We start from the raw sequence: 22,914 nt of genomic DNA on the forward strand, positions 1-22,914 counted from the left end.
GGTGGTCTTGACTCTTCTCGTGCTTGCGCCAAGACTCAACAATGGTCAACGGAGCCGATATGCTGTGTGGTAAGTGTCACGATGTGTGATGATCGATCTGTAGAGGGACGAGGCCCGACAGATGCGCCGAGGAGAGGGCCGGAGAGTGGACTCACCCAGCGGGAACGGGACTCTATGGGAGCGGAGGATTTCTTGCTTGTATTGCGGCCTTTTCTTTCTATTGACTAACATCATGACTTCGGTCTATTCCCGTTGGCGAGAAACCAAATGCAGCACAACCCGTATCTACGGGCGCTACCAGAGTCCAGCCAAGACGCCGTTCAGGAACCAACATGTGTCATCCCAGACATGCCATAGGTACTAGCAGCGGTGAAGCTCAAGCTGGCGGTGCTAGCTTGAAGCTGAACCCGTCACCTTGAGAGACATGTGGGCGCACATTTTCTCTTCACTCTGTATTGCCAGATCAAGTCAACCTAGAGAGATGTTAAGCAATAGGTATACAGATGAAGGCTTGGTCTTTGAGATAACCGAATGGCCTTCGTCAATACCTATGATCATCATCATCATCATCATCATCATGAACTTCCCAAGTCGCAACTCTGAGCAGATGGAACTCAACAACCCTTGGCCACCACCACATGGGGTGCCCCTCATCGCCAGAATCACCACACCCACGATCCGCCTGGATCCAGCTCCAAGCAGACGGAATCCCGACGACCTGCCTCCTTCGGCCACCATTGGGTCGTGGATCCCGCTCCTGTGCCCACTGAACAGACGCAGCTAAGCTTGTCTTGCATGCTTATTCCCCCACATCAAACGTGAGCCATCCGATAGCATGGCGCGACGCTACCAGAGAATGTGCGTCTTTTGAACAACTTTTTTTTCGCGCCTTACTGAATTCGCTGCGCCAATCCAGCTCTTGTTCGACGAGCGGCTGGTGGGAAGCGATGCCTCGACGCCGGATTCGGACCTCCTCGTCTTTCACGATGTTCTAGGAAGACTTCGCATTCCGCTTCAGCACGAGCCTTGCCTTCGAGTAAGGTCCAAAGCTTCGGGCAATAGATACGAACATTCCCGACAGCATGCCACAGTACCGTCGCATCTCGAGATCTGAGCCAATGCCCGATTCTCATGCTTCACTCTCGCGATACCCTCAGCAACTGCCGTCTGCATCCCCAGCAGCAATGCCATGCAGAGTGGCTGGTCGCAAAAGCAACGCCGTTGCGTTGGCTCAACGCGAAGGGGGCCCAACATGGCCAGACACGCACATGTGAGGCGTTGCTTGTCCGCCATCACATCCATCCCTCTCTGATCTCCTCATCCAACGAAGACCCAAAGAGCTTTCATGGGTCGACTTGCCCACCCACCTCCGCTGCCCAGTCGACTACTCGCCGTACCGTTCCCCCGATTGCGCTAGAGCAGGTGAGCAGCTCCCAAAGAGGCACAGAGGATCGCCCGCTCGCGTCCATCTCGACCACTCGCGAGTCGCCGCACGAGGAGGCGATGGAGGGGCATCTCATCCCGAACCAGGGAGCTTTGTCTCTCGTTTTTTAAGTGGAGTTTTTGTCTGCCACCCTCGAGGTCGACAGACGTCTCGCTACCCATCCCGCAGGACATGTTCCAATCTGCTCCGAAGTTACTCAATCGCTACGGGGCACATTGATTTCTTCGCCTTGCCACTGAGCTTCCCCTTCACCTTGAACACATCAGGGGCTCATTTATGTACGCGAGACAACTCTTAAAGTGAAAGCGTTGTAGCCGCCCGCGATTGCCTGATTTCAGATTTGCTCCTTTACCTTACCCCGCCAAAATGAAGGGATTCACAACCGCTGCGCTCGCGGTAGCAGCCGCTACCACGGTGCTTGCGCAACAATGCGCCGATATCATTACCCCCAGCTACACTGCCCCTCAGGTCGCCGCTGGCTGGCAGGCACAGCTTGTCGCCAATGGCTTCAAGAAGCCTAGGACAATCCATGTTGACAGCGAGGGCGCTCTGCTTGTTCTGGATGCTGCCGTTGGTGTTTACCGCGTCACGTTCAAGGACAATGGCGGCACTTGTCTATCTTTGATTGAGAGCAAGCTTCTGGTCAACAACACAAGAGTGAGACTTCACTTTTTTGAGTCACCACAGGCGACAAGAGTGCTAACATGTTATCATCCAGCTCACACACGGCATGGCCTTTTCAGAAGATGGCAAGACCCTGTACGCCTCCTCCGTCTCCCAAGTCCTCGCCTGGGCGTACGACGCAAAGGCCGGTACCGTCAACGCCGAGCCCGCCGTCGTCATTGACAACATGGCAAACAACGACCAGACCACTCGTACCCTGGTCATGTCCAAGGCCTCAAGCAACTGGCTCGTCGTCTCCCGCGGCGTCGACGAGAACTTCGATATCGATGCCCTCGATGCCAACAGCGGCCACGCTCAGGTCAAGGCCTTTGACCTGAGCAAGTCTGGCAACGACCCCTTTGACTTCAACACGGACGGCAAGCTTCTTGGCTGGGGCATTCGCAACGCTGTTGCTGTCGCAGAGGACCCCGCTACCGGAAACGTCTGGGCCATGGACAATTCAATCGATGATATCACGCGCAACGGCGTCGACATCCATGCCAACAACCCTGGTGAGGAGCTGAACCTGCTCGGTACCATTGCGAACGAGACCGACGCCGGCAACTACGGTTACCCGCGGTGCTTCGCCGTCTGGGATACCAGCATCCCGCTGAACAGCTCTCTCAACGTCGGCGACCAGTTCTCCATGGAGCAGAACTCGACCATGAACGATACCCGCTGCCACAACGACTACATCGCTCCCCGTTTGACCTTCCAATCTCACTCGTCTCCCGTGTTCCTCAAGTTCAGCAACGACGGATCAAAGGCCTTCATGTCGTTCCGCGGTAGCTGTAAGTCTCCCTCCCCTGCTCACCTTCTCTGATGAAAACTGACGTGGCGCAGTCAACCGCCCCGACCCTGTCGGATACGCCCTCACCGCAGTCGACTTCTCCAACGGCGAGCCCGTCGCCAGCAGCGACTCGACCGACGCGCTCAAGAACGTCATGTACAACAACGACCTTAGCACTTGCCCCGATCAGTGCTTCCGCCCAGTCGGACTCGCGTGGGACGCCAAGAACCGCCTATTCATGACCTCGGACGCCACGGGCGAGATTTACATCCTGCAGCAAAACGACACTACGCCTACGTCAACGACTCCCGGCACCATTGTCACCGGCACCGCGACCGCGACTGCCAAGCCTGATGCTGCGAGTGGCTTTGCGCCTTCGCTTGGTCTTGGATTCGTTGCGCTGATGGCCGCTACCTTGTTGTCTTTCTAGAGTGGTGCAGAGGTGAAAATGGAGATGGAAAGAGAATCACTTTGAAACGACGATGAGAGTTGGGCTACGTCTTGCCTAAATTTGAATGATTCCCGGCGAGGCAATGTTACGACACATGAATATACCTAGACTACCTTTTTGATATGATTACTTTAATGAGGAGATTGTAAACATACAGAGTGAGGTCGGCTTGAATCAACGGCTTATGATTGACTTCCTAGCGAAGAAGGGACTCGCCCAGGTACTTCTCGCCAATTTGCACAGCTTTGAAGACTTGATCATTGAAAAGTTGTTTTGTCGTTTTTTTTTTTGGTTTTTTTTTTTTTTTTTGGATGCTCTGTACTCTTGAGCTAATTCCTCGTGTCGTCCTCTCCACCGCGAATTCCTCCTGTTTCCTTTGAACTATGCAGTCCACATCTTCTGCTCTCCGACGACATCTCCGAAGGATTGAATAGTAGGCGTACCGGCCACGAGAGCACCTTCAATCAAATGCTAGCTGACGTCCAAACCTCAAACGCTTGTTTGAACACTCCCAATCGCTTTGTCGATACCCTCATCCGTGAACTCCCCGTCCTTCAAGAACTCCCCATATCCATCTCGAAATCCTCGCCTCCGTATTTCATATCCTCCGAACCTTCACCATCATCCATATCGATATCTTCCATCCCGTAACCCCCCTTATTCGAGCACTCCCCACATCCATCTCGATACTCTCACCCCAGCAACTTCATCGTGTTGTTTTCAGGATTGCGGCGATCCTGAGCCTGGCCGATAACCACCAAGATCGATGCGACGAAGAACAACCCAAGTAGCATGAGGATGATGTCGATGATGAGACTGACAATCTGTGCTGAAATAATCATCGACATCATCATGGGACACATGCCTTCCTTTGAAACATGAGTTTGAACATAGATTCAAGCATTGAACTTGGCACTGCTCCAGTGAAAGAAGCTATCACAAGATTGGCAGCCAAACACCACCAGCGTTTGAACCATTCTAACCCATCCCCTTGGCGGCAGACTCTCCGTGAGTGAACTTCATGCGCTTCTTGGAATCCCAGTCCCTAGCCGGGTCACAAGCCTCAGCGAGTCCGTTGTTTGGACAAGTAAGACCCGAAGCTTTGTTTGTTGTATCGGATTGAGTGCGAATGACAGGGTTGTAGAGGACGGTGCCGGTGCCTCTCTGCCAGTCATCGACGAGACACTTGCACATCTCCCAGATTGCACCCTTGATACCTTCGGGGGTGCCTCGGACCCCCACGATCCTCTCGGTCGACTGAGGCAATATCTCCTTCTGTGTGAGATAGTCACACAGGAGCAGGCACTCTTGCAGACTGTCATCTTCGAGCCTCGCGAGAGGGGATGCGGCGCGCCTCCATGCATTCGAACAATTTTTCGAAGTCTAAATAATCAGATCTCCCAGATGGCACCCTTGATACCCTCAGGAGTGCCCTGAACACCTCCAAGGGATCAAGAGACCTCCGGAAGTATTCTGATGTGTTTGATGTTCTACTTCTCCTCCATTCGAGCAGTTCTATCCGAGCTCAAATCTCCCAGATAATAGTACCCTTGATGCCTTTGAGAGTTCCTCCCATCTCCCCGATGACCTGCGAGCAGATCGAGGGAGCATCTCCTTCTGCGCGACCAAGCGGACGCCCGACACAATCCGGAGTGCTCCCTCCGTGGGAAATGGAGGCTTCCAGCACTCCTATTCGAGCAATGATGCCGCCAGCCTGTCAAAGGCAGCGTCCAGCGCCGCGAGTCGCCGCCCGCCTGCGGGGGTTATTGAAAACAAAGCTGAGGAATTGCCTTGAAGCAGGCTTTGGAGCAGGATTGTTGAACAAGTGGCGGTCTGCAAGACTCCAAACACCCCCAGTCAATGGCTTTGCGAAACACGCGGGGATCAGTCGCGTCTTCCATTGCATCGAGGCTTGGTTCTGATGTCGTTGTTTCGAAATAACCGCGAGCGGTAATAGGCCCGGGGTGGGCTTGCTGGGCGAGGTGGGCAATGCTGGCATGTTGCCAGTGATTTGGGCGTGTGCGAGAGATGGTATCATCGTCAGTCGTGAGAGCGTAGTTGACCATGATGTCCTTCATGTTTGCTACATCCTTGCCAGCGAGTGTGAGAGTCTTGTCAGCCACAGCGAGGCTGGAGAATCGTTATCTTCTTCCAGCGTCGCCCCCCGGCGGAGTGACCAGGCGCCTCTTTATCGCGTATCTTTGGTCGAAAATCTCCGCCAGGAGCTGGGCTGGCCATGGCTCTTCGAACAAATTGGACGCGCGCATCTTGGTGACTCTAATGTTCGAGCAAGCCAGGACCGGCTGTCTCAAAGGAAGAACATGATGATGGCCGGCCCGGCTGTAGTCGGCCTTGCAGCTGTTGGAACAACCCGCGGGAGGGTTCTCAGACGGCTTGAGAGCGCCGGCCGAAGCCAGTTGCGTGGCCCAAACTGGACTGACCAAGGCGAGGCCGTGATTAATGCCATCGACGCCCGGAGGGGAACGTCTACTCTTCGTAACAGGACATCGAATCGCCCGTTTAGGGTTCTTGGAGCTTTTTCGAACAGGTCTGAACTTCTTTCCGGTGTGCTTGAAAAGTACTTTGTTTCCGCGGACGAGCTGCGCGCCGTCGGCCGGGGTGTCGCGAGTCGTATCCATCGAGTTGGTACCGCAGTAGGTGATCGTCTCGCCTTGATCAACGTCCATCGCGCCGTACTTCTCGGCCATGATGATTGAAGCGGCTGGTCCGATATTGCCGTGCTTGTCTTTGGTGTACGAGATACCCGCGTTGGATTCGCCATGTCCACCGAGATACATCGCGTTGAGCTGGCAGGGGCTCTGCGGCAACCACGGAGAATCCAACGCGGTATAAGAGACGGTAAAGCCCACGGGGTGACCATGGTCTCCCACGTCACCCCAATCGCGAGGCCAGGGCAGTGTGCCCCGACCTCGTTAATCAGCCACGGCGATCTCTCGATGGCTTCGGGCATGCCTGAGATGCGGAGAAAAGCAAGAAGGCTGCCCGGGGCTGGAGCCAATGGTGGAAACTTTGGCTAGTTCGAGCTCTTGAATTCAACTTGGCCTCGTCTAGGTTGACACAGGCTGTGCCTTGGGAGGGCATACCAATATAGATGGCAGAGGCTCTATTGTCTTCTGTCATGTTGAGAAGTCTGGAAAAGGCTGGTGTTAGCAATGATGTATGACAACAATAGAGGCCCATCAAGTTAAACTTGGAATTGTGGACAACATACCGAATTTTGAATAAATGCATTTGCAAGCCTTTCTTATTGGTCTTGATTCGAGCTAGAAAGCAGGGACTGCAAATGCGCAAGAGCGACTGTAATCTCGATGGCGTCGCAGCTCTGATTAGAGACCAGACGACATGTCGAGATGACGACGTCCGTCGGAAGTCGCACTCGGACGGGGCTGAGATAATCTCGGAGCTGCGACGAAACGTCTGAAGATGCGACGAGGGGCATCGTCGCATATCTCGTTGCATTTTCTCAGACGGTGAACGTCATCCGATTTCGGTAGCTGGGACACGATGAGTTAGCTACGAATTCTTGTAGGCATGTGAACTCCCTTGATAAGGGCCAGAATGGTGTGTGGGAAAGAGCTGGGGGCTCATGCTAGGGCCGCAAGATACCTTTGCAGTGTGAATGATGGAAACAAGCTTGTGAAGACTTGGTCACTGAAGTGAAAAATGATGAGTAAAGAGACTCGATGAATGGAAGTTGTAAAAGCGATGAAGTAGGAGTTGGACGAAAGAGAAGGAGGCGATGAAGAAGGAGGCGATGAAGAAGGAGGCGATGAAGAAGGAGGCGATGAAGAAGGAGGCGATGAAGAAGGGAAGCGATAAAGTATGAAGCGACGAAGTGTGAAGAGACGAAGTCTAAAGACATGGGGTTATCGGGGGACGAGGTAGAAAAAGACAAAGTATGAAAGGACGAAGAGAGCAAAGACGAAGTGTGAAAGGAAGAAGATTGTAGGGACGAAGAGGAGGTGATTTTGTGTAGAAAAATGAGGGAAATGGGTACTTGCCTGGTGGGAAAGTGAGGTGAAGGGGAGAAAATTGGCTGGCTTCACACCGCCTTCTAGACAGAGTTTTCAAGCAGCAAGAGCGATCAATCCCCTGTGCCCTAAGTTTAATGACAGAAAGAGTAAATAAGGGCTTCTTGTAGAAGAAGATGCTGGGCCGATTATTGAGCGACGGCAGTAGACGCTCAGGAGCAAATGGCCCCCGAGAATGTGCTGCTGGCAGCCAGATGCTTCCAGGTCGTATGGATTTGGGAATACCTTCGCACTTACCTGGGAGTTTTGGTATTGGAAATCTTGCTTGGAGTTATCGATGAGAGAGGAGAGTTTAAGATGCCGTGGTGACGTGCTCGAGGTGAAGTAAATATCCGGAACGCGACGCGAGTGACGCGTCCCGGCAGGCTTGCCGCGTGCGGCGAGCTTCGTAGGCGTAGAGATGTGAGCTATCGGAAGAATAGGCATGTAGATTCGAGCATTTCGAGTTTTCGATGCGGCGGTTCCTCGATTGAAGCCGTGATTGAAGCGCCAGCAAGGGTCGGGGTGCGGTTGATTTGTTGGACCAGAGGGAGCGTGACGAGAATGAGCCGCGGAGGTTTGTGAATTGAGAATGAAAGAAAAGAATATTCGAGGTAAAGGGATTGGAATTTGGGAGCAGTATGAAAAGTGGAAAGGATACATGTAATAGGGTAAGGTAGGCGAAGGTGAGGTTGGTGAATGGAGGCTGCAAAATATTTGGTTGCCGGGGAGAAATGAATCACCCGTTGGTCATGGGCCTCGAAATCCTCTCTCCGTTCAAAAAGAAGAAGAAACCGGGTCAGGTGATCAAGAAAGAAGAAGGTATGACGCTGAACGCACGGAATTTGGGAAAGGTTGGTATAAACATGAATACGCGAGTCCCTCGAGCCGAGTGGTGATGCACCTTAGTAGGGTTGGTTCGAGTGCCGTATTCCTTCCTTAGGTACCTAGGAACGTAGACGCAAGGCGGTAAGAGTTGCCCTTTGGAAGCCTATTGATTATTTTCGATGGATGCTCATCTTGAATAGAGTGGCCGGTTCCTTGGAAATAGAGTACTGACAGCCATTTGGCCTTCATGAGGCTCTGATGAACAAAGGCAGTGTTCGTTGCCAAGCTTGAAAACGCCCAAACCCACTCCAACGAGCCTTCTCTGTTCGCAATGCCGGTAATTAATTCATGGTAAGTTTCAGCCTTGTTTCTTTCAAAAAATGCCATACCGAGAAAGACGGCGTCCACAGGACTTTTCTCCGCGTTTGTCCAGGGATCAGAACCATGAACGAGCATCTTTGAGGCGCTCTTCAGCCTATTAGAGACTCGATCACCTGATACCTAGAAGGCCAAACACCTTTTAGTTCAAAACACAGTGCTTCTTCCTATCTTCATGCTGTAGCTACTCACCCCCATCCCTCGCCCTCCCAGCTTCTACTTGGCGGAGAAGATATCACCAGCTCTCCCAATCCCCCCTTTGAATTCTGAGCAGTCTCCTTTGACATGCAGTCCACGTTCACCGCCCACTGCGTGCCGGTATTGAAACAAGAGAACATGGAAGATCTCATAGCAAATCAATCTTACCTTGCCAGTCGTACAGTAACATGATTCCGGCCTCGTTGCTACATATAGCCTTGGAGACAGTCCAATATCTCACCCTGTACTATTTGATCCTTTTCTTCATCGCACGCTTATAGAGCACACAACAACCAAGCTCACTGGCATATGTGATTGCAAGAGGTATCAAATCCTCTCTCTCTCCCATGTGCAGTCCCCCAAAACAAGATCTTGTTCACACCCCACTACCAACTACCGGCGAAGATGAAGCTCACGACCAACACCATCACTGCAATCATTGCCTTCTTTGCAACTACCTCCGTTGCTAAGATGGAAGGCGGTTTCATAAAGGATTGCAAGAACATCCATCTCGAGAAGATGGTATCTGAACAAGGTCCGACCTTCGCCTACTACAAAGTTAGGGCCCTGTGCACCGGCATGGACGAGAAGCCATACGAGAATGAGCTAAATCTCAACTTATGCCTCGTCAACGGCCGTGGAAACTTGTCTTGGAGAGAACGGTCAGGACACACGCAGTCTCTCTCCCTGGAAAACCGGGTTACCTGCTGACATCTTGATTCCATCCTCTAGGGGCAAGTTCGACAAGACATGCAAGGAGTGCCAACTCGTCTCCGGCGACAAGAAGAAAGTCGAGATGAAATGCCGCTGTGCAAACGGAGTTTTTGATGTCTGGAAGGACAACCTCATTGATCTAAGTGAGCTTGAACCTTAAACACAGTTTGTCCTTTCAGTTTCTAACGACGCTTCTTCCAGATGAAAACATTCAATTGAGATTGAGGGGGAATACAATCTTTTGTGGTGGCGAGATGGGTATCGCACGTGGCTAGTCTGTGTAGATGTCGTTAACTTTACTCCATCATTAACTTTACTCCGAGATGACTTTCTGTGCTCCTGGCGAACATCTACGACGGGCGTTCCTCAGTTTCTCAAATGGTATCCAGAGTGAAGTTATTTACTTTCATCGGCACTCCCAGAGTCAATTCTCCAACTTTCTTTCTAGCGTTTTTCCTGAAGCCCAATCACCTTCAATACCTCTCACGGGCTCTCTCATATCTTTTCCTCCGGTTGGGGCTTCCGTCCTCTAAATGGCATTAGGTCTTGTACATTGCAGCATGACGGCTCTCCCTTTATCTCTATACTTAGTATTGTTTCCGGCCGAAATTAGACAGCCTCCCAAATCCATCTTGCCCTCAGGACCTTCATCGTGAACGTTTACGGCTGGAGAGGATCCCACAGAGATGCACTAGCGCTGATGGCTCGAACTACACCTAGACCCAGAAGACCTACGCGTCTCGTAGTGTGTAGATACCTTTCTCTCATCATATCAGTCTTCATTCATAAAACTTAATACATAAATGAACGGTAGCTTTGTTGTCTTTCGTGATTTTAAGAATGATGCGTTGCTTCTGTCCATCTTCGCTGTTGAACATAAGTGAGAAACAGCAGCGAGGAAAAGCCGACTCTCTGGTCGAAGAACAGCAGCGCGTGCTTTCGAAAGGAGAGTGGTTTTGTCCGTGTCCACACTAGCCAGCTTCCCATGCCTAAAGCCAACTCCTGATGAATAGAAAGAGCAAATTTATCTGAAAGACTGGAGAAGAATGCCTCGAGAGAGACATCTGTGCCAAGCACTATGGCTTAGACGCGCTCAACAGTTCAGAAGATCGGTCACCATCGTTGAGGCCTAGGACGTGATCTCAGATGACTGGGTATCGAAGGGGGTTTTATAACTTCAGCTTTGGATCTTTCCCATGGAGCATCGGTTCAACGGTTGACGCGCCGAATTCATTCACGTTGAGAGCAGATTCGTCGCTACTAACGATCAACATCCACGGCGATGAGGAACGTGTAGACATCGATAACTGTTTAGTTGCACGTTTGTAAACGTCATAGCATCACTCTAATCTCGACATGATTTTCTTATGATGGACATACGTCAAGCTTGGCAATCTCACGATGCTTTATTTTTATTCACTGGCACTGAGATGGAAAGTCTTGTTGAAGACAAAGAAGATGTATTTAAAGAGCCAAATGGCTGAGACCTCGGTGAAGAGGGAGAAGATTTTGGTATCTGAGAGGGTAAAGAAAAGTCTGTTTGTCGTACTTCCCAACCAGTCATGTGGTCGGGGGATATTGTCCGTGACATCGTGTTTCGTTGCGTTGTTTTTTTGATCGTGAATTTCGTTTCGTTGTAGTCATGTCGTTTCTGCCGTAGAAAGATTGTTGTGTGACTGCTCACCTGTTGTGGGCAGTCGGGCTCGGGACTTGCTCAGTGTGTATATCATGGTACACCAAGCACACCCCGACGTTAGGGTGTAAGTGTGTCGGAGATCGTAGATTCGAATCCAACACGGGTGAAGTAGTTCATCTCGTGTCGGCGGTTTGGGTGTTGGGCAAACCGCCATCGAGGTTATTTGGTCCGGATGTTCTGCAGGTGCATGTGCAGACTGGCGAAGCTGATGGGGAGCTCGATGAGGGAGCTCTTCATGCTGGGGGTGTTGCACGAGGCAGGGATCTCGACTCGGAATGCCTCGAAGCTGGATCGGGCGCCTGGAAAAAGACTGTTAGTGTGCGGACTCGGACAAGAAGGTTGACGAGGCAAAACATACCCATGCCGTGCAGGCTAGTCGCCGCGAGCTTCTCGACGTGCGAGCGCTCTGCTTGAGTCTCAGCAACGTCGGTTCTGTTGTCGAAACCGGCAGAAAAGGTGTTGTCCGGGGCCGATGCGAGATGGGCGGGGCAGCCGGTGGCAGCAGCACCGTGCTCCCCGGCCGAGACGCCGAGGATCAGTGCCAGGAGCACTGATAGCAGCCCCAACAGCCTCTGCCACGAAGGCGAGGCCTGGGCCATGTTGGATGATTGTTTAGGTGGTGTTTCGAGGGGGGCCTCGAAAGAGGATATCTTCTAAGAGAGAAACTCAGACAAGAGATGCGGCCACTGGTCAGTCTTTAATAGACCGCCATCGCGAGTGCGCGGGTGCGTGAGCGAGCAACTGAGCACCCGGCCAACGGACGCCGAGCCGGGGCGCGCAGGAGGCGGTGGGCGTTGAGTTGGCCAGCCACTCGGTTTCCTGTCGTCTTTTCACGATCCCCTGCGATTCGCAAGAATATCATCGGCGCACAAGACTCTTTCGTTGAAGAACGAGCGCAATGGGTTTAGCACAACTGAGCTGGCCATGCATCTGTGGGCTTGAAGTTTGGCGGTAAAGCCTCGCGTGGTTCGTCCAAAGACTGAATCGGGAGTTTTGCGCCATGGTTCGTTTGTTGAGGATCCGCTGCAAGCACGTTGCGACGAACCGGATCTTTCAAAAGGCGACGAATCCTTGACGAGCATGCCGGGGGAGTGATTGGATCGAGCGGTCGTGGACGGGGTTGGGTGCGATTTTGACCGGGGAGCAAGACCACACCGCAAGACTGCGAAGGAAGAAACTCCACATGATGGTGAGTTATTGGACCAGGGTTGTCACCAGGGTGTCAGCGGCCGGGCCTGTTCGTGCCCAACCCTTCTTCTTTGCAAACAATGCGGCGATCCGGCCGGTGTTTTTCGGCGGTTGTGGTCCGTTGGCCGGAGAAGGTCCCGGCCGGGTCGGAGGAGATCTGAACAGCTTCGGCCTAGCGGCCTAAGGCGAAAGAAAGGAGCGCCGAGATGCTGGCCTCAGGTGTGTCGTATTGTGGAGGGAGACCGAGATTGCGAAGCGGATATCAGATGATCTGATAAGATGCCATCTACCAATCATAACGTGCGCCCAGATCTTGTCCTACCGCATCGGCATGGGAGCCCTGTGTTGGAACTTGGGTCTGACTGACGGGCAACATGTGAACAGTGAATCCCTTGTCCTAGGATAGCTTTGGATCGTCGAGTTGCCTCGGATAGTCTCGACTTTTGGGAAAGTAAACTGAACCTAAGATATATACTCTATACATAGTTACTGTGTGTTATTTACGGAAAACTGGTGTTTTATTCTACAATGATGACTCTGTAGAACTCTGTTCGAAAGTTTGCCCGTCGCAACGTAACTATCCTTGATCCCCCACTCCAACCCGCGCCGGTGCGACCTGAACACCTCGGCACTCTCGGCCGCCAGAACATGATTCGCCCATCGGCTGAAGGCATTCAGCCAAGAGCATCTAGCTGCGAGTTATCGATCCACCGAGAGGATCGTCGGAAGAGGTTGCGTATGCAACAATTTGCTCATTCGGGACATACCCATAGTATATAGCTGAGGTGCAACACGCGCTCTCGGCGTAGACCTCCGTCTGTTTTCTGCCCAGCCGTCAGTCATACTGTCTTTTCGAAGCCCGCCGCCACTGTTATCAAGATGAAGTTTATCACATCTGTCACCGTTTTGGCTTCTACTGCTACGGCTCTGGAGTGGCTCCCCGTTGTGCCCCTTCACGCCCGCCAGGTCACCGGCGGAGCCAAGTACGAGTGTCACGAGAACTGCGGTATGTTACTCACTATGCTCCCAACGCCGCACCAGACAGACTCATGACAATATCTAGGCTATGCCATTCTCGGAGCAGCCGAAGACAACTACTGCACCAACTCTACTTGGACGGACTACGTCGAGGGATGCCTGCAATGCGCAAACACGTTTGACATCTGGCAATACTACGGAGACGGCGTCACAGAAGCCGCGGACGGGTGTAACCTTGACGCGACACCTGTCACTGCATCGAACAGCACGACGAACGCAACTACAACAGCCGGGACATCTGGCACAGCTGGTGCCTCGTCTACTGCTTCTTCAACCGGCTCGAGCTCGGTACGTCTTTTTTCAGGGATAAACTTGGATTGCAGTTGAGGTTTCTAACGGAAATTTAGTCTGCCACTTCGAGCACCGACGACAGTGCTGCGAATAGCAACCAGCCTGCTACAATCGTTTTCGCATTGGCTGCTGTTATGGCTGCAACTCAGCTCTTATGAGGGGACTGGATACATGTATGATACCATGAGTTGATGAGATGAGGCGACAGGATTTGTGATGCCAAGTTAGAATCACGCAAATGCTTCGAGAAGGTGGGGGAAGGTCCTGTGTATAAAGTTGTCGGGGAAACTCATCGTGAGGTATTCGTAACGCTGGAGATGAGTTGTGGATACTAGGAAGAACATATGTGAACTACGAGTATGTCGTCAATTAATGAGAGGTATCTAAGTATGATGAACTATGCATAAGGACGGACTACTGCGCCGTTTTCTCACTTGATATCATTGTAGCGCGTGCAAATTTGACTGACATAGCTTCTGGTATCACTTCAATGCGAAGCTCTTTTAAGGCCACCAATTCGCTTCCACCATGCAGGTGCCTTACATGCCTTACAATCCTCCTACACTTTAGCATAGTCCGGAACCACAACCGGCGGAGTCAACTGATGAAGGTTGCTGAGACCACATAACACTGAAGGCTTGTAATACACTATTTCTTGGCAAAGGCTTAGCCGAGTTTTAAGACTCTCACAAAGATTCAATTTCTCAAGTTGGAAAACAATTCTCGTATCAGTCAAGTCTTTCCCTTACCTTACGTTGTGTTAGGTTGGTAAGTAGCGAGGTAGATCAGCTCAGAATATCTCGCCGGTTTCTTAATTCACAGTCACGATCAAGTTAAGGGTGAAATGTTTTGAAAAAGACGGATGCTCTTGTTTGATAGGTCTGCAAAAGGCAAACGCCTATGCAATGTGCCAGCCAGCTACTCCAAGTGGCTTTTGTATTTATACAGTGAAAGCTCCACGTGGGGTAGTAATAAATGAAACACATCTTCCATCACTAGAAATCGTCCAAACACGCTCCAGATAAAGCCGTTTGCTGAATCAAGTGGTCCAAGTCAAACCCATAAGCCGAATTTGCTATCGTCGAAGAAGTTGTTTTGTCGCTTAAGCGGAGGTGGGCTCAGCGGAGGGAGCGCCGGAGGGCTAGGCAGCACCGGGGACCTGGGTAGGGCGAACACCGGAGGGGAGAGCACCGGTGCCGTGGTTCTTGCCCTTGCCCTTGCCCTTGCCCTTGCCCTTACCCTTGGTTAAGGGGGTCTCGACAGCCTGGGCGCCGAAGCCATCAGCCTCATCGGAGGAGCCGCGGGTGCGGGTCTTGAAGCCGGAGTGACCACCAAAGTGGGGGAAGCCACCGCCGAAGCCACCGGAGGGGGCAGCAGCACCGGGAACCTGGGTAGGGCGGGAAGCAGAGCCGAAGCCGGGGAAGCCACCGCCGAAGCCGCCAGAGGGCTTAGCAGCACCGGGAACCTGGGTAGGGAAGCCGGAGGGGAGGTCGGTGGGGAAGCCAGTGGGGAGCTCGGCCTCCTGGTCCTGAGCGAAAGCGCCAGCCGAGAAGGCGGCAAGGATGGTAGCGGCGATAACGTTGGCCTTCATTTTGTCTGAGTTATGAGATTGACTGAGAGGTTGTTTTGTGAGGTGGGAAAGGTTGGTAAGGAATGTGGTTCGAAGGAACGAATGAAAGGCTTGGTATAAGAACGGAACAGAAGACTAGCTTCAATGTGTTTGGAATGAAAGTGATGAAGATGGAGTGGGATGGAGAGCAAAAAGAAGATTGGTCTTGGATGGAGAAAACCTGCAACTTATATCGATCTCGACGTCTGGGATCCCGGTTACCATCCGCCACCGATTTGGCTCATAGTTTGCCAGGATGGCGTCAACTTGGTCGAGAAAGTTGGAGCAACATGGTGAACCGTTGCGCAATCGGACGACACAGATCGACAAGGGCAGTCGACCCAGCCCGGCGGGATGTGGGTGTTAAGCAGAGCAAGAACCATGTTTGGCCCCGGACGAGTTGCCACTATTCGGTAGTTGTCTGCGGCTCAAGCTCCAGCTTGGAAAGAAGGGTGGCCCGACTTTCCCGCTGTCGATCAAGACAGAACAGTGGTGAAAAGTATGGGCGCCATATTGCTGTCAATTTCCAACGGGTGGGTTCTCAGGGGTAACAGGAGTTTGGCAACTGTTGGCCTAGCTTTCCGCGGCGGGTTCAGGATTTGATGGATGCCGCGTGCGTGGGTGGATAGTGCGGATGGTGGATGCGCGCAGCTCAGCGAGTCAACAGTGCTCACTGCAACAAGTTAGCAACTGCTCGAGCCTCGAGGGTTCTAGACCAGACCAAGGATCAACAGATCTTCTCCAGGATTGGGACATGACTGGAGTGTGTGTGGGAGACTCTGAGTGGTTGGGCTTCGATGTTCAGCCCATCACGGCCGTGTGTTTCAAGGAAGACAGGTCCAGGGTCTCCACCGCTCCCTTATTCTCCGACCCTGGGGCGTTTGCTGTAAATTAGAGACGTCGTCGTCTTCGTTTCACCTTTACATGTTGGGGCGAGGGGAACGGTGCCGTTGTTCCTAGTTCGGGGGTTTTCACTTTTTTTATTTATTTAACGGGAATGCAGAGTCCATGGGACGCTGCTCAGTCTGCCTGTCTACCGGGGGCGGACCATGTCTTAGTTACGCGTCATCAGATGGCAACACGTCGCGCTTAAATGAGGCCAGGGGACATGCCTGCACAAGGACCAGCCTTAACAAAACATTTCTGGGCGGCAACATGGGATGGAAACTCCTAGGCCTCAGGAGAGTCGCGGCGTTAGGGAACGATCATTTAACTGCAAAGAACAGTTTCGGGAAGTCATGTCCGCGATATTGGCGAATTGCCTTGCCCTGCTTCAACGGCTTGTGACATTGATCGGTGAGACGCCTCCGAGATTGCTTCTCTTTTCGCCTGGTGTTGAGCCACATCACCAAATAACCAATTAACCATAACTTCATCCACCTAGCCCGGAAGTCCGGCTTCGGGAACGCAGGAGCGCTTAGAGCCAAATCGTTTCCACGTCATTGCTTCAATTTTCCGCTTATCGTGGGCAGAGAATAAGACGCGGCCGCCGGGCCTGAATTTCGTGCCGTGCTTCCTGTGACAGCGAGCCTTGCCAAGACTTGTGGACCATGTCAAAATATTCTACTCGAAATTCGCCATCTGTCGTACAAAAACGAATCCGTAATTGCCGGCCAGCAATTACGCCTTATTAACCACACCATCCAATATGGATGAATGGAGATCAATTGTGCAAGTGCGAAGCACGAACCTCCAGAGAGAACACAGCCAAAATTAGTTCAGCACTCTGAGCTTGTTTCTATTCCATATCATATTATAGTAGATCCAGTTCAGTCTATCTAACTTTCATGTCACCATGGTCAGCACATCTGTATTCGGAGCAGCTTGACGATGATCCAAGAACTCCGCCCCTGAAGGAAGCATCTATGTCAGCGGCAATCGGCGGGAGACAATATCCTCAGCTCGCAAACAACTCGTCTGTGCTTGTTTGACACAGACCATTGGTGTCAACAATAGCCGGGTCAAGTGGAGTTGGCAGGGTAGGGATGCCGCCACCTCTTCAGGACAGACCTGCGAGGGTCCCCTTGTCATGGGCCGAAGTTGGAACTGGAACTTGGTATTGGGCCAGCGAGTTTGCTTCTTTCGTCTGATCCAATGTCTCGCTTTTGTTCATCGCTCTTTCTGTAAAACCGCTTCCAAGAAAACGTCTACACTGCCCCCGTACACTTGCATTCTCTCATTCATGCCGAAACCGTCAACCTCGGAACTCGAACTTTCGCTCCCTCAACCACAAGAGGTAATCAGAACGGTCCTCTCAGAACGTCTAGAATCTCCTTGGCAATCCACGAGTGTGTATGAGTTGTAGGACTGCACGACGTCAGAATGAGAGCTGAAGACTGGGTAAACGGCAAGTCGGCTCGGAAAAGAAACAAGGAGAAAAGCTAGCCAAAACTTACTGGTATTCGTCCCAGTATACCCGCCTCTCTGGGTCTCCGCAGATCGTCACGTTCGGCGTCTCGCCATATGCACCTTCGAGGCAACTGCCGTACTTTCCCAGCGGGTCGAATCCGTACGCTCGAGGCGAGGCATAGTACTCAAAGTCGTCGAAGAGCGGTCGAAGATCAACGTTGACGGCTCCTGTCTTTGAGCCGTCGAGTAGTTCTCCTAGCTGGTCGGCGAAAGTTCGCAACTGGTTTCTTGCCAGATTGTCTTGCAAGTAGAAGCCATACGGAAGTCTGGAGATATCTGGTGGCGATAAGGTTAAGACTTTCGCACTTGGGTACGCATCGCGCAGCTGTGCTTCGGCTTGGCGAAGAATTTGATACGACTGCGAAGCACTGATATTGGCGTTGAACAAGACGTCATTGGCACCAGCAAATAGGACCAACAGAGGGGTTTCCATAGCCGTCGAATCGGACACCTCAAATGCTCCTCCTTGAGGCATCATCTTCTCCAAGAAGGAGACAACTTGGTCGATAACAGAGGGTACTGCAATATCTCCCTTTGCGCCTGTGTAACCCTGGACAAGATCATTCGAAGTCGTTGCACCTCCGACCGCATAGTCGTAGAGGGGTATTGAGAGGTTAGCCGCTACGTATTCTGCCCAGACCATGCCGTTCGAAAAGCGACCTTTGTAACTGGATTGACTGTTACATCAACTGGTCTGGAAATCATATTTGGCAAAGGAGTTGACTGACTATTTGTCTGTAGGCCAGGCATTATTCGATACTCGAGCAGCACCGTCTCCTGAAAGTTGCATCCCATTAGCCATTTTAATCCTCGACGCAAGCCCTTCGAAGTTCGAAGTACCAACGATCGCCTACCGTTGTCGCTGAACGAGTCACCGAATATTACAATGCTAGAGATTGAAGGATTGTTGATGTGGCGTTGCAACGGCAAAGCTGCAGCGTACGCCGTTGCGAGGAACGCAATCGACAATCCATAGCTGAGCATCATCGTACAGGCCGCTCTACAAGTGTAGTTCGTAGGATGACTGTTGATTGAGTGTTTTCTTCGGTCATAAATCTTGGGAGCAAGCCTTCCTAGGAGGTCCAAAACGACTTTGCATGTTCCTATTGTGACATCAAGGTTCTCTCCGAGAAATATCGATCTCAAGGTTTCGCCTCGCATTGCCGGATCAATTCAAGCATTGGACTTAATTACGCATTCATCATGATATGACTGACGGGTTCAAGCAAGAATGAGCACTAACACCTCAAGCACATCAGTCTAGCCTATGAAGATGGCTCTGCACAAATGCAGCTGAGTTCTCAGCTCAGTAGTAAATATTCGAGGTGATTTGCTGCCGTCTTGAGAGAGATAATGGCAGCTTTGCTCGAAGCTCCAAAACCGGAGCCGACTAGAATGCAAGCACCCAAGACATCTCTGAGATTCTCCCAGCTCTGCACGCGTGCAGCAAAACGGCACCGAAAGAGCTTCCAACTTCCAAGTCCCAAACCACGTCTGTGCTCCTGAGGTTCGAAAGCGACTTGCTCCATTTTCAAGATCTTGCATCCGGAGATCCCCTCCGCATTCCCCGTCCCCCGTCTCCCGAGTCCCGCAGAGCACACCGCAGGCTCGGCTCACCTCCACACCCGCCATGATAAAACTAAGAGAACTTCATTTCGCTTGGCGGCTGGCAGGATTTGGTAGGACTAATAGTACGGAGTACTCAGAGTCTCAACAATTCTTCCAAAATCTTTGTGCCGGAATGCCGTATCAACCCCTAAGAGGTGCAGCAACATGCGAGAAAAACTTGCCATGCAAGATGCCCACATCAACGTGGGGTGCAAATAGCGGGACATCAAATCCCGCGTGGAACTGGACTAGGAGCCCATAATCGGGGATTTTGGAAATAAGACCCAATACTCCGTATCTTTAACGTGGTTCATCAGTCAGCGACGAATATCAGTCAGCGACGAACTTTTTCCCATGCACGTAATGGTATTTACTATTGCACAACCACAACACATTGAATTAACTATTCCTCATTACTACTCGAATCATTTGACAATTCCGTATCCTTAGAACAGGTTCGCGCATTATGACCGGTCTCGCCACACACACCATAGCGTCTCCGAGCTGGCTGGGCTCTCTTTGATGGACCCCCCTCCTCATCCTCTTGAGGTGCTGGACGTTTCCCTTTTTGTTTCCCTTCAAGCAAAACCTGAGATTCCTCTATACTAAGCGCCCCTCTAAGCTGGACCCGCGTCCTTTTAGCCCTCCGGCGCTTACCAAGTGCAACATTCGCATCCTCAAGGGTACGAAGCCGATCAGTCAAAAGAGTGATTGAGTGCGCCATTGCCTGCGTACCCTTTGACAATTGCTCAACTGCAGCAATAATTGGCGTTGGTGAGCTTCCTTGATGAGCAGTGATCCGACTTTTGATAAAATTGGACTGCGAGACGGTTTGTTGTGGGTTAGAGGGCGTTTGCGACTGCCAAGGTGGTGGTGTTGAAGGGTTGGCCACAGGAGGTGTAGGCGTCCGTAAACGTACATCAAGCTTTTCAATGACATGCTCTGGGTTCCATGGTGAAATTCCAGCGCCTTGAAAAGCAGCCCTAATGTTTTCTTCATTAAAAACTTTGTTGTGGGCCTGGTAGAAGGCAATAAAGAACTCCGACTTGGTGATGTGGTTTATGGAGGCTTTGATGAATAGGTTGATTTCATCACCATATGCGCGTTTTAAAGGCGAATAAAGGGCAATATCTAATGGCTGTAGTAGATGTGACGAATTTGCAGGCATACTGACGGTTATAATATTGTTCTGCTTGCAGTAATTGTCGAATTCGGCCGATAAATGGCTCTCGTGGCCGTCGATAATAAGCATCCGGTAGACGCCCTTCGTTTGGTTCTTAGTATGTTTGTCGAAGTGTTTAATCCAGTCAAGACCCGTCTGATTATCCGTCCATCCATTATTGGTAGGTTTGATAACCCAGTCGCTAGGAAAACCTGATTCCGTGGTCCAACTAGCAAGGTGATATGCGCCTTTGATAATCACGAACGGAGGGATGCACCACCCGCCCGAATTGATACATTTAATAACTATAGCCCATTCACGGTTGCCAGGCTGGACAGACTTTGCTTTGCCGCGTCGATCAGCGCGTGTTATTACTATTGACGCGGTGATCATGCCCATCATAAAGCCAGTTTCGTCGAAATTATATAGGTCCCCCTCTTGGATACCATACTTGGCCATCATATTACATAATAGCGCAAACCACTTTGATATAACCTCAGGATCTTCTTGAAGAGCCCTTTGATAATTGTATGGACGATTAAACTTGGTTTTCAGATCAGGCTGCGAGTCCACAAACCGCCTGGCCCATCGCTTGCCAACAGGCTTGCCATCACGCGCTCGTAGCAGGAGATTGGCCATATCTTCCACACCAGCGAGACGCAAGGGAAACCCTCTTTGATCCTGCTCAATAACGTATTGGAGAAGCGCTTTCTCTTCGATCGCATCAAGTTTATGTCGTTGGGGTTGGGCACGTTCGCGTCGGGGTCGATCGTTCATTCTATGGCGTACGGAACTTTCGGGGACACCGTAAGTCTTCGCAGCACGCAACATACTTAGTTTTCGGCCGGCGGCGCGGGCTGATCGGATAGTCTCGATGGCTAGAAGTATCTTGTCTTCTTGTGTGTAAATTGGCATAATGGTTGTGGAGTTATTACGCGTCAAAGGTTGGAGTGGTTTAATGCAAACCGCATTTGGGAAAAAGTTCGTCGCTGACTGATGAACCACGTTAGATGAATTCTTGGGGTTGGAATCTGAACACGTCTAGGGGCAGACTTCCGACGCTTCCAGAACGCAGCCAAAATGAATAAAGTACAGACTCATCTTTCACTCTTGAGTCTTCGATGTTCATTGGCGTAAAAAGACAGCCGGCTTCGCTGCTGCGTTTCCATCACAAATTGCCTCATATGCAGCACACTTTGCGCCAGTTTTCAAGCTCAACCCGCGCCCGCTGGCCAGATTACAGGACCACTACGAAGTACACCACGGGATTCCGGCACACCAAAGCCGGACCCTCCTGGTTGTGGGCGTCCGGGCCCGGCCCGCGGATCCTCATTTCGGCCCCCAAACATCCCCACGAGCGTCAAGAGCCCTATTCCACCCACAAACCCAACATAATCTCCAATCTCGACCTCACCTTGAACGACAAGCAGCTCATTTCGAGCAAATCCGCCCTGATGGTCTAGCGGTATGATTCTCCCTTAGGGTCTACAAGTCACGTCTGGGAGAGGTCCCAGGTTCGAATCCTGGTTAGGGCCCAATCCTTTTGCATTTCGAGACTATGAGCTATGTACGGAGCGTACTTTTGCTGTGCAGCACTCTTGGAGGGATGTTCATTGTTGAAAGGCCATTTGGGTGGACTTCTAACGGTTTCTGAACGTTGACTTCATGCTTTGCTAACTCTTTCTTATCTGACTGACCTGATGGCTTCCTCAACTCTATACTTCCTCTTAATTTGAGGATACACAACTTCAAACCACTCGCACAGCACTTCAACGTCTTCACTAAATTCCTTTGAATCCTCGCTGCGTTTAAAGTATCGTATGTGTGTCCATCTCTCCATTCTTGGTAAGTGCCCTCTCCCTCAGCGAGTGCAAAGTCTTCCCTTACATCCCGAAACCTGCACATCTCGAAAGACGTTGTTTTGATAATAGCCCTCGGTTCTCCTTTGCCATCAAGTATGACGGACAGGTCACCGACTGACCAATGAAGCGTTTCTGGGATTGGCCAGTTTGTTGTAGACGTCTTCTTCCCCTGGAGAAGTAGACCCAGAAGTTCGTCCTTCAACGCTGGGTTGTCACCGAAAGCGGTTACATCCTTAGGCGGTGACAGGGCGGTGTTGAGCTCTGCGGAGACTCTGGCCATAAAGGCGACAATGTGTGGACTTGATGGATCGACTTCTGACATTTCTGTCGGCTTTTCAATTGTTGGCGACAGCTCCGGAATTAGTTGCTGAATTCTATGCTATTCAGAATCCGGGAATATGGCTCGAGAGGATACTGCCATATGAGGTAAGGGGAGATTTGCTGCACTGTATGTCAAGTCTGCACTGAATGGAAAGCAACGTAAAGCTGACAGAACACGGCGGGTTCTTAATGTTTCCTCAACAGAAACAATTCGCAGGCGTTGCTATGATCGG

At 51.4% G+C, this 22,914-nt stretch overlaps 8 protein-coding genes and 1 non-coding gene across 9 annotated transcripts; 4 read left to right on the forward strand and 5 right to left on the reverse strand.

The window, feature by feature from the left end:
• Positions 1-1,512: 1,512 nt before the first annotated feature.
• BDP81DRAFT_407307 (glucose sorbosone dehydrogenase) lies at positions 1,513-3,627 on the forward strand. The gene is made up of 3 exons (XM_060589007.1): positions 1,513-2,101; positions 2,163-2,898; positions 2,951-3,627. Exons 1-3 carry the CDS (start codon positions 1,811-1,813, stop codon positions 3,325-3,327), a joined length of 1,404 nt encoding a protein of 467 aa, XP_060444329.1. The 5' UTR covers positions 1,513-1,810; the 3' UTR covers positions 3,328-3,627.
• A 432-nt stretch (positions 3,628-4,059) lies between these two features.
• On the reverse strand, positions 4,060-6,292 carry BDP81DRAFT_407308 (uncharacterized protein). Its single transcript, XM_060589008.1, has 2 exons — positions 5,790-6,292; positions 4,060-4,623 (listed from the first exon to the last, which is right to left on the reverse strand). Exons 1-2 carry the CDS (start codon positions 6,144-6,146, stop codon positions 4,327-4,329), a joined length of 654 nt encoding a protein of 217 aa, XP_060444330.1. The 5' UTR covers positions 6,147-6,292; the 3' UTR covers positions 4,060-4,326.
• Positions 6,293-9,188: 2,896 nt separating this feature from the next.
• BDP81DRAFT_395278 (uncharacterized protein) lies at positions 9,189-9,657 on the forward strand (the record flags this gene model as incomplete). Its single annotated transcript, XM_060588049.1, has 2 exons — positions 9,189-9,445; positions 9,516-9,657. The coding sequence occupies 2 exons, from the start codon at positions 9,189-9,191 to the stop codon at positions 9,655-9,657; spliced, it is 399 nt and encodes a 132-aa protein (XP_060444331.1).
• A 1,209-nt stretch (positions 9,658-10,866) lies between these two features.
• Positions 10,867-11,914, reverse strand: BDP81DRAFT_407309 (uncharacterized protein). The gene is made up of 2 exons (XM_060589009.1): positions 11,552-11,914; positions 10,867-11,492 (listed from the first exon to the last, which is right to left on the reverse strand). The coding sequence occupies exons 1-2, from the start codon at positions 11,790-11,792 to the stop codon at positions 11,353-11,355; spliced, it is 381 nt and encodes a 126-aa protein (XP_060444332.1). The 5' UTR covers positions 11,793-11,914; the 3' UTR covers positions 10,867-11,352.
• Positions 11,915-13,260: 1,346 nt separating this feature from the next.
• On the forward strand, positions 13,261-13,868 carry BDP81DRAFT_461919 (uncharacterized protein; the record flags this gene model as incomplete). The annotated part of the gene is made up of 3 exons (XM_060593836.1): positions 13,261-13,387; positions 13,445-13,707; positions 13,767-13,868. 3 exons carry the CDS (start codon positions 13,261-13,263, stop codon positions 13,866-13,868), a joined length of 492 nt encoding a protein of 163 aa, XP_060444333.1.
• Positions 13,869-14,851: 983 nt separating this feature from the next.
• Positions 14,852-15,301, reverse strand: BDP81DRAFT_450579 (uncharacterized protein; the record flags this gene model as incomplete). Its single annotated transcript, XM_060592541.1, has 1 exon — positions 14,852-15,301. One exon carries the CDS (start codon positions 15,299-15,301, stop codon positions 14,852-14,854), a length of 450 nt encoding a protein of 149 aa, XP_060444334.1.
• A 1,780-nt stretch (positions 15,302-17,081) lies between these two features.
• On the reverse strand, positions 17,082-18,740 carry BDP81DRAFT_407312 (GDSL-like Lipase/Acylhydrolase). The gene is made up of 4 exons (XM_060589010.1): positions 18,583-18,740; positions 18,457-18,505; positions 17,716-18,396; positions 17,082-17,626 (listed from the first exon to the last, which is right to left on the reverse strand). The coding sequence occupies exons 1-4, from the start codon at positions 18,713-18,715 to the stop codon at positions 17,560-17,562; spliced, it is 930 nt and encodes a 309-aa protein (XP_060444335.1). The 5' UTR covers positions 18,716-18,740; the 3' UTR covers positions 17,082-17,559.
• A 3,206-nt stretch (positions 18,741-21,946) lies between these two features.
• On the forward strand, positions 21,947-22,033 carry BDP81DRAFT_t193. The gene has a single exon. It is a non-coding gene; the product is annotated as a tRNA-Pro (tRNA).
• Positions 22,034-22,182: 149 nt separating this feature from the next.
• Positions 22,183-22,807, reverse strand: BDP81DRAFT_490726 (PUA-like domain-containing protein; the record flags this gene model as incomplete). Its single annotated transcript, XM_060595293.1, has 2 exons — positions 22,386-22,807; positions 22,183-22,332 (listed from the first exon to the last, which is right to left on the reverse strand). Exons 1-2 carry the CDS (start codon positions 22,680-22,682, stop codon positions 22,183-22,185), a joined length of 447 nt encoding a protein of 148 aa, XP_060444336.1. The 5' UTR covers positions 22,683-22,807.
• Positions 22,808-22,914: the final 107 nt, after the last annotated feature.

This window comes from Colletotrichum phormii (genome assembly GCF_030913505.1).
Source record: "Colletotrichum phormii strain CBS 102054 chromosome Unknown BDP81scaffold_12, whole genome shotgun sequence".
Taxonomy (NCBI): domain Eukaryota; kingdom Fungi; phylum Ascomycota; class Sordariomycetes; order Glomerellales; family Glomerellaceae; genus Colletotrichum; species Colletotrichum phormii.

What these genes read in the sequence shown, in the direction of transcription:
- BDP81DRAFT_407312 (XM_060589010.1), bottom strand. Translation starts at nt 18,715, where the DNA reads ATGATGCTCAGCTATGGATTGTCGATTGCGTTCCTCGCAACGGCGTAC. An exon ending in TGACTCGTTCAGCGACAACG is followed by an intron (nt 18,506 to 18,582) that starts GTAGGCGATCGT and finishes TGCAACTTTCAG; the next exon opens with GAGACGGTGCTGCTCGAGTA. An exon ending in GTATACTGGGACGAATACCA is followed by an intron (nt 17,627 to 17,715) that starts GTAAGTTTTGGC and finishes GACGTCGTGCAG; the next exon opens with TCCTACAACTCATACACACT.
- BDP81DRAFT_407307 (XM_060589007.1), top strand. Translation starts at nt 1,811, where the DNA reads ATGAAGGGATTCACAACCGCTGCGCTCGCGGTAGCAGCCGCTACCACG. An exon ending in TTCTGGTCAACAACACAAGA is followed by an intron (nt 2,102 to 2,162) that starts GTGAGACTTCAC and finishes GTTATCATCCAG; the next exon opens with CTCACACACGGCATGGCCTT. An exon ending in CATGTCGTTCCGCGGTAGCT is followed by an intron (nt 2,899 to 2,950) that starts GTAAGTCTCCCT and finishes GACGTGGCGCAG; the next exon opens with TCAACCGCCCCGACCCTGTC.
- BDP81DRAFT_407309 (XM_060589009.1), bottom strand. Translation starts at nt 11,792, where the DNA reads ATGGCCCAGGCCTCGCCTTCGTGGCAGAGGCTGTTGGGGCTGCTATCA. An exon ending in GACTAGCCTGCACGGCATGG is followed by an intron (nt 11,493 to 11,551) that starts GTATGTTTTGCC and finishes GTCTTTTTCCAG; the next exon opens with GCGCCCGATCCAGCTTCGAG.
- BDP81DRAFT_407308 (XM_060589008.1), bottom strand. Translation starts at nt 6,146, where the DNA reads ATGTATCTCGGTGGACATGGCGAATCCAACGCGGGTATCTCGTACACC. An exon ending in TTAATCACGGCCTCGCCTTG is followed by an intron (nt 4,624 to 5,789) that starts GTCAGTCCAGTT and finishes TATCTCACACAG; the next exon opens with AAGGAGATATTGCCTCAGTC.